The sequence below is a fragment of the Papaver somniferum genome, chromosome 1, assembly GCF_003573695.1.
Source record: "Papaver somniferum cultivar HN1 chromosome 1, ASM357369v1, whole genome shotgun sequence".
Classification (NCBI taxonomy): domain Eukaryota; kingdom Viridiplantae; phylum Streptophyta; class Magnoliopsida; order Ranunculales; family Papaveraceae; genus Papaver; species Papaver somniferum.
In genome coordinates this window covers 34,584,486-34,596,976 of record NC_039358.1, presented here as the reverse complement: position 1 = coordinate 34,596,976, position 12,491 = coordinate 34,584,486, and the positions used below count along the sequence as shown (strand labels likewise).

General features: G+C 36.2%; 2 protein-coding genes and 1 pseudogene across 2 annotated transcripts; 1 reads left to right on the top strand and 2 right to left on the bottom strand.

Moving 5' to 3' along the window:
- Window positions 1-1,984: 1,984 nt before the first annotated feature.
- On the bottom strand, window positions 1,985-6,006 carry LOC113282951 (probable ATP synthase 24 kDa subunit, mitochondrial). The gene is made up of 7 exons (XM_026532064.1): window positions 5,831-6,006; window positions 4,940-5,036; window positions 4,467-4,611; window positions 3,395-3,505; window positions 2,798-2,944; window positions 2,524-2,646; window positions 1,985-2,442 (listed from the first exon to the last, which is right to left on the bottom strand). The coding sequence occupies exons 1-7, from the start codon at window positions 5,867-5,869 to the stop codon at window positions 2,379-2,381; spliced, it is 726 nt and encodes a 241-aa protein (XP_026387849.1). The 5' UTR covers window positions 5,870-6,006; the 3' UTR covers window positions 1,985-2,378.
- Window positions 6,007-6,813: 807 nt separating this feature from the next.
- LOC113282945 lies at window positions 6,814-8,205 on the top strand (annotated as a pseudogene).
- On the bottom strand, window positions 8,135-12,160 carry LOC113282937. The gene is made up of 9 exons (XM_026532047.1): window positions 11,790-12,160; window positions 10,951-11,038; window positions 10,631-10,744; window positions 10,393-10,475; window positions 9,793-9,919; window positions 9,310-9,401; window positions 9,033-9,098; window positions 8,820-8,913; window positions 8,135-8,405 (listed from the first exon to the last, which is right to left on the bottom strand). Exons 1-9 carry the CDS (start codon window positions 12,071-12,073, stop codon window positions 8,295-8,297), a joined length of 1,059 nt encoding a protein of 352 aa, XP_026387832.1. The 5' UTR covers window positions 12,074-12,160; the 3' UTR covers window positions 8,135-8,294.
- Between the last annotated feature and the right edge of the window lie 331 nt (window positions 12,161-12,491).

The following is a 12,491-nucleotide window of genomic DNA, read 5'->3' as shown; positions in this document are numbered from 1 at the left end:
AATGGATATAAACTAGTTATATGTTTAAATAACAAGTATGTCCTCTAAATGAAAATGAGAACTGGATCTCATTCATTTTTCCGGTTACATCAGTCGCCTCTTGGTTCTTAGGCAGTGCAAATCCTAGCTATCGTTTCAATGATCAGACTCAACAGGAGGTGATTTAGATTTGCACACCTGGTTCAGTACATCCAGTCTGGTACGTGAGTTCACTGTCCGCCATGCTGATAATCTTAAGAAGGTTAGAGAGCCGGAACAAGACTGAGGAAATCATTTTTGGTTCGGCTTTTGTTGTAGCTATGGTTTTAGTCCAGTTAACCTATAAAGAGACCGACGGCGGGGACCTGATACCAACCATACTGTTTGGGGATCACCAAGCTTGTGTATTTCATAGTTTCCTTTTAGCAGTGAACTTTGCATTCACAGCAGCTGTTGTTACAACATGTAGCCGTGAAGACTTCCCAAAGATAGCCAGAAATACTAGACTTGCCGCTCTTCTATTTACAGCTACCGCTTTATCAATATTAACTTGGCTGATCGTAGAGCCCCTACAACTTATAATTTAGCTTCATCTCTCTTATGATAGCTACACAAAAATATAGTGCATTCAGGATATAGAGATTTGGCTGCATATATGTAGTTCTGGAGCTGTGTGTGTGTGTTAGATGCTTTTATACTACTAATGTTGTCGGTACCGAAATATTTCCTTATATTCAAACGATTCAGTATCTAATTTATGTATCACAAGTTTGTGGCTATCTTATTTTGTTTGAGAAATCCAATCTTATTTTGACATGCTGACATTTTCGTTAGAACACTGAAATGGCGAAAAGCTAATGAACTAATTTTCGGGAGACATGATATTATTTCTTGAATTAGATATTTGGGCACCCAAAAATCAAGTTCATCAATAATTGATGGACAACAAGGTTACAAATAGTAGGGAGATAGGTTATGCGAAAAATCCATTCCCACATCATCGAGCGTGTTCTAAACCGTCAGATTTCATATCTCTTTATCAATAGCAAATCTTACGCTTTAAAGGACGGTTGCTTATTGTGCGCTCGAGTACGTGATATCACTAGTCCACCCAAGTTCTAAATTTTAAGCGAAATCTGATTAGTCTGGAAAGATGCAAAACCACACCATGGTCGAGGAATTTCTCATAAAACCGTTCTATGTAACATTAGGGATTGCGAGTGGAATCTCAATTGGTGTTTTCATTGGTTTTTTACTGATCGGAGGTTTGATGGAGCTGAAAGATTGGAGGAAAAGACGAAGCCTTGCGGATAAACACAAGGTTAGGGAATTAATCAAGGAGGAGATAAACAAGGCACAATTCAAGGCGGACGCGGACTACAGGTGCTTCAAATTCCTGTGAATCAAGCGTATGAAATTCTGAAGCACAAAAAATCTGATGTTTTGATGGAGGGATGATAATTTTGATGCTGCGGTACCATCCACAAACACAACGACGTATGTGTACGCTGGATCAGTGACCTGATTTACTTGTGTCAATAACAATGACGGATGGTGATCAGCCTGTTAGGGTTTTAATCAGTTTCATAGGATTTTTCATGATTCCTAATGCTTTCCTATAATTCATTAGTACATTCCTTTTGGTCTTTCTATCTGTTATTCACTTTTTTTAGTTTATCTGTCAAATGCTTCAAAAAATAAAAAACAAAAAAAAAAATTCTATCAATTTTTCATCAATGATAGTCAGAAGCATGGCAGCAGCAACATCCATTTTTATGCTCTGCGACTGCTGATCCTAAGTAATTTCATGCTCAACTTGTTCTTTATACTGGGAACGCTTCCAGAATGCAAACTTAAGCTCAAGCCTAAACCTTAATTGGCATCAGAACCAGTTAATAAGAAACAGAGACTATATTGACGCCCCAATTCCAAGCACATCAGGGCTCGGTCTTAACTAGATCAATATCTGTAGCCTTGCCAACTGCATGATTTCCAAGTTTCCTCATAAGAAAATTCTCCACCACTTGCACTGAATACCATATTAAAAACTTATTACAGAGCATTTCAAGTCAAGTTTAAAAATGTATACGGGAATGTCGGAAGGAACGAGGGATTGCCTCATAATATCATACACTCCAAAGTACTTAAATCGACAACTGACAAAACATTCTACACAATTGCATCACTTTCAGTTAGTTGATCAGGTATTTATTTCAAAAATCTTATTCAACTGTTGTGTATGCAGAGGAAAAAGCAATAACACTCTTCTTTGGAGGAAGTATATCCGATCAGGTTCTTGGAGAGTGTGTTTTACCCCAGAACAAAAAAAAATGTAAACAAAAAGACACCAATATGCGCCAGTAAGTAACCAGACATAAACAGGTAACTGTTGGAAACATTCATAGGAAGTTTCTGATGTCCAATGACTTCACGTCAACCATTGGCTCGTCCTTGAACTCCTCCCTGAAATAAACAAATGTCAGGAATGATATTCAATATTCACAGGACATTCAAATATCAAATACAAAAAGCAAAACAGCATACCTTTTCTTCTGTGTTTCCATTGCCTCAAGAGCATTTTTCTTGAGGTCCTCTAGCTGGGCCTTTGCAATGCTCAGCTCGAGTTGCTCTTCATACTTTGGCAGCTCTTCTTTACGAATGCCAAGACTAGTTTAAAATAGAAATGAGCAAGGTAAGAAACAGAACCTCATATGTAAGGCATAACCTAAAGTCATAATAAAACCCCTTATGACAATTAGGTACGAAAATATTTGTAAAAGATAAGAAAATATGATGGAAAAATTAGCGTATCACTTACGTCTTGTTGATCTTGTCAAACTCTGCTACAAGAAGGGCCATTCCCTTTTTATCATTCCTCATAAGTGGCTTTTTCAGGTCTTTCTCAATTTTCTCCAATGCATCCATCATCAAAGCCTCAGCACCAAGGTCATCAGTGAGACCTCTCCTGCAAAAAAGAAAAAACATAAATGACTACGCAAGTCAATCTGAATTAAATAACATTTAGCAGAAGCAGAATACAAATTTGTACTGAACTGTGTAACAAGGCAAGATTTAGAATCAAATCAGTGATAAAGAATATCCATGTCTTCACACAAACATCTTCTGCAGCTAGTATTTTGTTTTGTAAAGAATAATGTCCAGTTATATGATAGATAATGGACCTTAGTTTTTGCAGTTCCATAATAAACTATGGACAGCTTCTCAAACTGAGACAACTAAATCACTAAATCAGTCTTCATGCAACTACTAAAAATGCTTAGATGTGCAAACTTCGAATGTCCAAGATATTTATATACATGTGTGTGGTCAAACCAGTAGGAAATTCAGTCCTAAGCAGCAGAATGGAAAGTAATCAACTTCATATGTAAAAGGAAGGGTTGAAACAGCCACATACTTAATTCGGATATCCTTCAAGGTCAATAGATATGTACGTGCATCTGGAATATCTTGAGTCTTTTGCTGAATGGTAAATTGGATCCTCTGTGATTCTGAGAACAAATCTGCCCTGCAGGTCATTAAACACACACACAAATTAAAAAAATGTTTCAAACAGATAGAAAAGCCTCCTCACGATTTGAAGATCTAGAATACTTCATCCAAGACAAATAGCAACCATTTCTGACAGGACCAGGTAAACCAAAAACCTCACATCATAACAGTATGTCTAGCAAAATAGCAATCATATCATGAGTCTGGCAACTGTGGTCAGGATGGTATCTAGAATTTCAGCAAAGCAATGCAACTGGGATTTACAGGATTAACATTGAAAACATGAATTTGTAAAATAAGTGATTAATAAGGAAGAGGATGTACAACCATCATTACATCAGTGAAAAATAATAATTCATGGAAAATTAATGGGATACTAATATGTGACCAGTAAGGTACTGATAAGTCATTATACATATCTTCTTGAAGCAATATTTATACAATCCCGGGCTCTATCTGGTTTAGTATCTAGGTGATTGTCTTTCCATTCCTATATAAATGGCTCTGTGCAGCATTTACACGATATTGTTATGATCAATTATTGGGACTTGGTCGGAAAGTGTTCTTGCCTCTATCATTCAACACATCTGTTCAGCTTTATTTTTGTTGCGAAACATAAACATACAAGGCCTCGGCATAATGATACAGAACATCCCATTCTAAAAGCTAGAATACCAACATATGTGGACTACACTTCAGAACAATATACATGGACACAATACATTTCAACATTGATCATATACTGATGTTTTAAAGGTCCACAAGTCTTCCAAAATGGTTCTACTTTTGCGGAGGATGATATGTATGAAACTTACAAAAGATAAGATAACATTGATATCTATGATTCTATATAATGCTACAACTACAAAGCAGTATGCTCCCTCTTGTTTACAATAAAACATCTGTTTTAAAATTCATCCCATGAAAGCTACTAATAGATAAACATAAATGACCAATAAAGCAGCTGAATGTCTTACTTTTCTCTTACAGTCTTCATGACTTTTGCGTACTGCGAGACTGCAGCTGGATCCTCTGGATCAATTGTGATCTTTTCCGTCCGAAGTACACTCATGGCAGTCTCGAATTTGTTCTTAACGTCCAAAAAAATGTTCTTCAGCATCTCTTTCAAACAAACATATTAACAATAATCAGTATGATACATCACAAATTAATAAACATGTATAACTATGAACAAAAAACCTACATAAAGAAGCAAACATCGAAAAGAAACAATTAAACTGTGCACTCATATGATGAGAAATAATTGAGATGTTAATAGGAAAAACAAAGCTTTAGTTCACAAAAAGTTATTCACTACAAGAAATCTTCCCATACGAACCTCCAGATTAAGCTTATGTGCCTAGTTGTATGGACAGATACTAGAGAATTGAAGGAGAACATCAAAAAAGGGGTGGTGGAAAACAAAAATGAACATGAAAAGAAAACTTACGATCTCCCTTCAGGTCTGTGGCTGGTGCAGCTTCTTTAGCAAATGAACGGACTTGACCAGCATGTCCTTGTTGTAAGAGGATCTGACCAGCATACAACTGCACAAACCCAAATAACCATTAAAAACAGAAATGCAAATACAATTAGTTGGAGAAAGGGATCAAACCCAAATGGTCATTAAGAGCACTACAATGAATAGGAATAAAAGACATTGCCATTAACTAAACACATTTAACAGACACACAACAACAACAAAAAGAGAGGGAGAGAGAACATGAATATCTCGTATCTGTAAGAACATTTGTAAATTTCTAGGAATCATCAAATGCCGAGCAGCCATTCTATTCGTTGTTTAGTAGATTATTATCATCAATCCAACAAATTCTGTCACTACCAAATCTCAACTGTTCAACAATAGTGTTTACACCGTCACAAAATTAACACACATTGAGACTGACCATGCCAGGTGACTCTCAAACCTGCCGATTCACAGTGATAATAATCTAACACTCTCACCTAAAACATCTCTAAAACCAACCTATCAAAATCAAACAGAAGAATCATTTCTTAATCAAAATCCCTATATAGCCTAATCAACCCTCAAATAACACATTCAAAAAAATCCCAATCTAATCTAACAGTAGCATCATTTTCTGAGAAAAACACTAAAGTATATATATCACAAATCAAACATTTCAAATCCCTACAGAACAACGTGGAAAAAAAAACACCAAAATCAAAAGAAACGAACTAGATCATAATCTAATAGAACTCAACTCATTCTAATCAAAGAAAAATTCAGATATAAGAAAAACTGAAAAGTGAAACCCTAGTTTTCGATCTAACAAAAACAAAATGAAAGTCAAAATGGGTCGGGGGGAAAGAAATTAACCTGTCTAGATCTCGACACGATACGAGAAGCCAACGCCATTATGAAAATCGTCTGTGTACTGATTTGCTCTTACTAGAGAAAAGGAGAAGAAGGGAGTTTCTTCGTCTGTATGATTTTGATAACGAGGGATCTACTACTGTTATCCCTTTTGTTTGCCCTAGCAGTACTAATGCGAAATTACAACTCCCATCTATTTTGTGTAAAAAACAATCAGGATATCGGGTTGAAATTACCAAAATGGGCATTTCGAGAGTTGAGATCTTCTAAGTATGACACTGTCATCGAGATTACAACAAGCATATCTCAAAGAGAAGCTTGCACGGTTGAGATTCTAAGTTTGACACTCTGACCGCTAGTCAACTGTAAGACTTTGTTTTTGTTTGCCTAGCAACAGATGGGGTACTTGTGAGTTGTGACATTTGAGTTAATTATCACGGCTTAATTGGGGATCCCGAAAAATAATCAGGGCCGCACATTAGAGAACAAAAAACGTCACTAAAACCTATTTTGAGTCACCCCTTATCCAAAAAAGTTTCAAAATGGCTAAATTGCCTCTGATGGATTAGTTTTAATAAGTAATTAAGTTAAGTTAATAAAATAGTACGGTTAGATTAAAATGAGATTTAAGAATTAAAATTTGGGGAAAAGAAAAATAATTTTATGTATTTTTGAGTTGAGAAGAAGAAGAAAAGATTTTAGAGGGATCATAGATACTACGTCACAGTTCAGAGAAAGAGTCGTTAATGTCGGGGATCTATGCCTGCCGACTCCGAAATATCATCACTATATATGAAACGGTATCAACACTTTAATACAAGCTGGTATCCCCCTTATAAATAATCATGCAATCGAGCGGTGTTAATTATGTCTCTCATCTATCAAAGAATTTTAACCAACATTATCTCAGGAAATTTGTATTTGTGGTGTCAATCAATTAAGCAAGCAACAGAGAGTGACATTTCATTTTACCCTTTAATACAAGTAACATTATCCAAGGAATTCTTAAGTTAGCAAACATAAGAAATACTTGGGAGGAGGAGATGGATACTCATGATGAAGAAGAAAGATTGAAATATGGGAGCACATGTTTGCATTTGTGGAATCAATGGCGTTGAAATGTGCAGTTGAACTTGGTATACCCGATATCATAAACTCTCATGGTCGTCCTGTCACGATATCAGAGATTGCCAACAGCTTACCAACAACCACATTTTCATCATCATCATCGTCTCCAGACATCGGCTATCTTACCCGTGTAATGAGGTTATTGGTTCGCAAACGCATATTTTCTTCACAAGTTGATCAAGTAAGCAATAATCAAGTTTATTATGATTTAACTCGGTCGTCCAATGGTTATTGAGAGACTCTAGATTTGATTTATCACCGTTTGTTTTAGTGCAACTTTACCATGGCTACTAAATCCATGGCAATATATGGGAAATTGTGTTAGAGAAGGTGGTTCACCTTTTAAGAAGGCTCATGGGGTTGAGGTTTGGGATTTTTCTTTAGCTAATCCACAATTTAACCACCTTTTTAATGATTCAATGAGGTGTGCAACTGAGATAATAATCCATGCGATGTTGGTCAAGTACAAAGATGGATTTGATGGTATGGAATCGTTGGTTGATGTTTGTGGTGGGACTGGGGCAATGATCGCCGAGATTGTTAAGGGTAATCCACATATTAGAGGTATCAACTTTGATCTGCCTCATGTAGTCGCTACAGCACCTGAACACCAAGGAGTTGAGCATGTTGGTGGTGATATGTTTGTTCATATTGCCGAGGCTGATGCTGTTATCATGAAGGTAAGCCCACTTTTTTTCTTTTGTTTATGAAGCCAAAATTTTATAGCTGATTTTGCAGTTGGATGCCATATATAGTCATGTTAGTCCAAGAACATAGAATCTTATATATATATATATGTGATGTCTGATGTATATAGTGGATACTGCATGACTGGGGAGATGAAGACTGTGTAAAGATCTTGAGAAATTGTCACAAGGAAGAAGAATGGGAAAGTTATTATTGTTGAATGTGTACTTCAACCAGATGGAGACGGCTCATTCGATAACATGGGTTTGGTATTTGATCTAGTGATGATAGCACATACTTCGGGTGGGAAAGAAAGAACTGAAGTCGAATGGAAGATGTTGTTGAACAATGCAGGCTTCCCTCGCTGCAATGTAATTCAGATAACTGCATTTCCTTCCATCATCGAGGCCTTCCCAGAATGACAGTGAAGGAATTATGGGAATCAATGTTTGGTTTGATGTAATTGTCTGTTTAATGGATTTCATCTGTCTGTTTAAAGATAGAAATATGATTTCCATGTTCATTATTTGGATTCAAACCCATTTCACATTGTTCAGTTGGCACCTTTAATTGTTAATTTGCTCTCATCTGTGATGGATCCAGTAAAACATAGCATATAAGAATACACATTGCCAAGCAAAGGAAAACAAGATCATTTTGAGATGACTCTCATGAACCTACTCATTGAAGAAAATATACTGGCTGCTTGACCGAAAAGTGAAGGACCTTTTTCTGATTTTTCCTCCACTTCGCCGAATATTATCTGCAGAAGAATATAAAAAATAAACCACAAATGTGAAAACAGTTATTAGCGCAAACACAAGTAACTTCTAATGCAGTTGGGCGGATGAAATAAACCATCAGAGAGTGAATTTAGACCAAATCCTTGTGACAGGCAAAAAAGGTTTTCGAGGTTTATATAAAACTAACAACACTACGTTATCTGTTTACGGTCAGGGTTTACTGCACTTTTTCTTACTATGCAAGGAAAGTCATAAAACAAAGAATAACACCTCTTGGATTCTCATGGTCAGTGCATATGTGAAACATAGAGAAAAGGATTTAAGGCATGTACAGTTTTGACGACGTTTGATTATGGCTGAAGATATATTAATTTATAACAATTGAGAATAATTGAGAATAATAATAGTTAGAAAATTATTTATTGGCATCTTACCTCAAGTTCCTCTGAATCTGGACGGCTAATTTGCTCTTTTGCTAAAAGATACCGGTTCGGTCTATCCTTGTCATCATAGAACACCTTCCATGACCTGATAAAGAAGATGAATAACAAAGAGCGAGTTATGAACACAAATCTACATCAAAATAACGAGAAAAGAGGACGAATTTTGAATGTTGGTTTTAGAAAAGATTAGCATTTCATTCTCACTCTGGATAGCATCTGAACACTGCTCCATTAGGCAGTGGTCTCATTGAGTACACTGTCGTGAAAGTGCTGCAAGTAGATGAAGCAATAATGCTCAGTAAGTAGCATTGTCAAATTATGCAGAACAGGTACATGCAACTCAAATTTCAGATATTGTAATCTATCTTCGTTTTTCAAGAAACCAATTCAGAAAACAAATAAGCTACAACGGAAACCAATAGGAGAAACAGACAGTACAAGTGCAAATAAAATCAACGCAGAGAAAAGCAAAATGCTGTACCTTAAGAAATATCGCCGTAATTTCCTAACATTGAAACCGACGCCTACGTCCGCGCTGTACAGACGTGGATTCCACATGATGAGAGGCCTTGGCTGATAACAGAAGAATTAGGAATCTAGTGTAAGGAAATGCAGCCTTCCTAGCCTGAAAACTGTACAAGAAAAGATATTGATATGGATACTCCTTTTTGAGAAAATTCAGAAACAAATAGCCATGACTGATTCAGTTACATATGTGATGTTCATTACACATCATTCGCTCTGCACAACATTGACTACGCAAAAGGGAAGGTTGTAGTTTAAGTTCCATCAAAAGTATTTCTGCGTCTTGGTGCTCTCACTTCCATTACCTTAAGAGCTAACGGATTTTCAAAGTTAACATGTTTATGAAAAAGGTTGTGCATTAGGAAATCAACAGCAAAACAAATGAATATGTAATGCAAGTAGATGTAACAGGGTGTAATTATAAATTTAGTATTATTACTTCATCTACGTCAGGATCATCTGATATATTGGCTGCGATTTTCTCTACGTATTCCAACATCTGATAATCAGGAACCACCATAACCACAATTTCATCGTCTTTATCTACAGGCTTTCTATCACTTAAGCTGCAGAAAAGAAACAAAATTACATGTTCAGCACAGAAAGCCGCATAGTTGGATAAAAAATATAAACCAAATCATATGCTACATTTGCAATAAAAGAATGCCACAAGAGTAAGATGTGATTTATTTTTAAGGTGTGTTATTTCACAGTGTTCAGGATTAGTATGTATTTTCAAGTTTCCAACGTCTCAGTTTGGCTCCTTTTGTTTCAAAATGTTTCGATCAGAGCCTAGATGTTTCTTCTTATCTGTGTCAGAGTGTAATAGTAAATAAGTTCATCATCCAACCAACACAATCAACAACCTGAGATTGTAAAACAGCTGAATATATCTCGGGATTGACACTTTTTAATCCCGGCGGAATCAACACAATAAGTTCTGAGGTGAGGGCCGTGAGGCTCATATTAATTTGCTTTCTAGATCCGTGCTAGAGATACACAAACCATAAAGCCAAGGAAATTACATGTTAGAGATTACCTAGCAAATCCAAAAGCTGCATCTTTCCACTGATATTTCAGAAGTGCAGCTGCTCCAGCATCAGGGTACACTGCTTTTACTTTCTACAAGTACAAACGGGCATTACATAGTTCAATAGAAGCACTTATTTTAGATTAAAGGGATTATATTAGGTGTACAAAGTATAAGTTCAAGTTCAAGTTTTTAAAGTAAATGTCAAAAGAAAAACTTATATATAGATGATTGTTGGCCACCTAACCTGACACCCTGTTTCTTCTATTAACGTATCCACGAAAATCCTTGACAATTCCCATAGCTCAGCTTGGGCCCCTTCCTCATCAAGAAACTCCAACTGTGGAATTAAAAGCTCAACCTGCAAAGGGGGCAAATTTTCCAGGATATAACTACAATATCATGAAATAACCAAAACTTAAAATTATATGACAGAGGTTTACAACTGAAATTGCTCATGGAACTTTCTCCAGAAAGATAAAAAGTAGAATGTTGAATGATCTTCACATGGTGGAAAAAAACGAGCTGATTAAAAAAAAATCCAACAGCTTAAGATGGAATGCTTACTATAGCTCTTGCTCCTCCTACAGAGACAAACTCCGCAGCTGCAACACTTGATTGCCGCACCGCACCCACCAAGTCAGAAGGTAAGCAACTGTCAAGAATAAAAATTAGATGTTTTGACTTATGCCATTTGTTTACAACATCTCATACAAGCCTTTTGTAATAATCAAGTCCTGTCTCTAAATCCCCTTTTACGGTTCTTATGTCCAACTGCTACTAGCATAAGATACTAAAGCATTATTTTGTAAGTTAGAGATAACAATGAAAGTTTTCATTTAATCGAAATGTAACTTTAATAATCATTTTAGCATGCAATCTAGGTGTTCTGGAGGTCCTGAATGCGCTTTACAAACACAAGTAGCTAAACTACAACTCAATTCTGCAATGGATACTTAAAGATGAGTTCAACTAACAATCTACACAGACTCTTAGCTCTAGAGTTAAGATTTTTGGTGCACCACAGCATAGTGGCCAAGGATTTTATACCTGAATACTTAACCCAAGATGGTGATTTAGGGTCAATATTGACGCTATAGGTGTGCCTAGAAGGATGATTACAGACATTGTCAGCGATGCTTCAAAGTCCCTACCAAAAGGAACCATACATTTCACCCTTGATCAAAACTATCACTCAAATTTCCACTATCTTTTACTCTGACATTTGACTCTAAATTACTTCACAATTCATAACTAAAAATGACTCTTGAACCCCCTTTGAAGGGCATCAAAATTTCCAATCTATATAACTCAAAATATCACTTAACTAAGACCATTATTATTCACTAGACTCAAACCTTCACAAACAAGAGATAAGCTTTCAAAAAAAGGAAAAACAAAATTACCTATCATCTTCCTCTTGAATATCAGCTTCTTCATCTTGTTGGATTTCTTCAGCTGTTGATACTTGAGAAGTTTCTTCACCTTCTTCACTTTGAAATTTCTCAAATTTAGCATGGGTTCTTAGTTGAATTTTGTTAGAAGAGGGGGAGGACCCATAAAAACTACTACTTGAAAATGAAATTGTTGTCAAGGGATAAGAGATGTTGGTTCTGTTTGTAGAATTTTGTGAATGAAAAGTGCCACAGATTCTGGGAATTGAAGATGATGAGCAACAATTAGCAGCCATTAAAGAGGAAACCCCAAGAGGAAGAGAGGGAGAGGAAGAGTATTTTCAAAATCAAATCATCACCCAAGTTGGAGTTTACACCACCACACTTGTTTGATGTCTCTCCTTATCAAATTGAATCGGGTGAATTGATAATCGATAGCACGACAACTACTAAGGGCAAACCTTTGTTGTGTGTTGGCCTTGTTGTGGAACCTTTCACCGGTGGCTAGGGCTGAATATGGTTTCGGTTTTTCGCTGGAACCAGACCGAACTAGACCAATTAGAAAGAAACCAAACTGAACCATTTACTAATGGATTGGTTATGGTGTAGAAAGTGGAAAACCGATAGTGTTGGTTTTGGTTTGGTTTGACCTCTAAAATCGAACCAAAAACCATTGGAAAACCGATTAATTTTTAAACTTAGTTTCTATAGTTG

Coding starts and splice junctions, on each gene's coding strand:
- LOC113282937 (XM_026532047.1), bottom strand. CDS start 12,073: ATGGCTGCTAATTGTTGCTCATCATCTTCAATTCCCAGAATCTGTGGC. Junction 9,920..10,392: donor GCAGCTTTTGGATTTGCTAG/GTAATCTCTAAC, acceptor TCTTTTCTGCAG/CTTAAGTGATAGAAAGCCTG. Junction 9,402..9,792: donor ATGATCCTGACGTAGATGAA/GTAATAATACTA, acceptor TTCTGTTATCAG/CCAAGGCCTCTCATCATGTG.
- LOC113282951 (XM_026532064.1), bottom strand. CDS start 5,869: ATGGCGTTGGCTTCTCGTATCGTGTCGAGATCTAGACAG. Junction 2,945..3,394: donor TTGAAGGATATCCGAATTAA/GTATGTGGCTGT, acceptor TCTTTTTTGCAG/GAGAGGTCTCACTGATGACC. Junction 2,443..2,523: donor ATGGAAACACAGAAGAAAAG/GTATGCTGTTTT, acceptor TGTTTATTTCAG/GGAGGAGTTCAAGGACGAGC.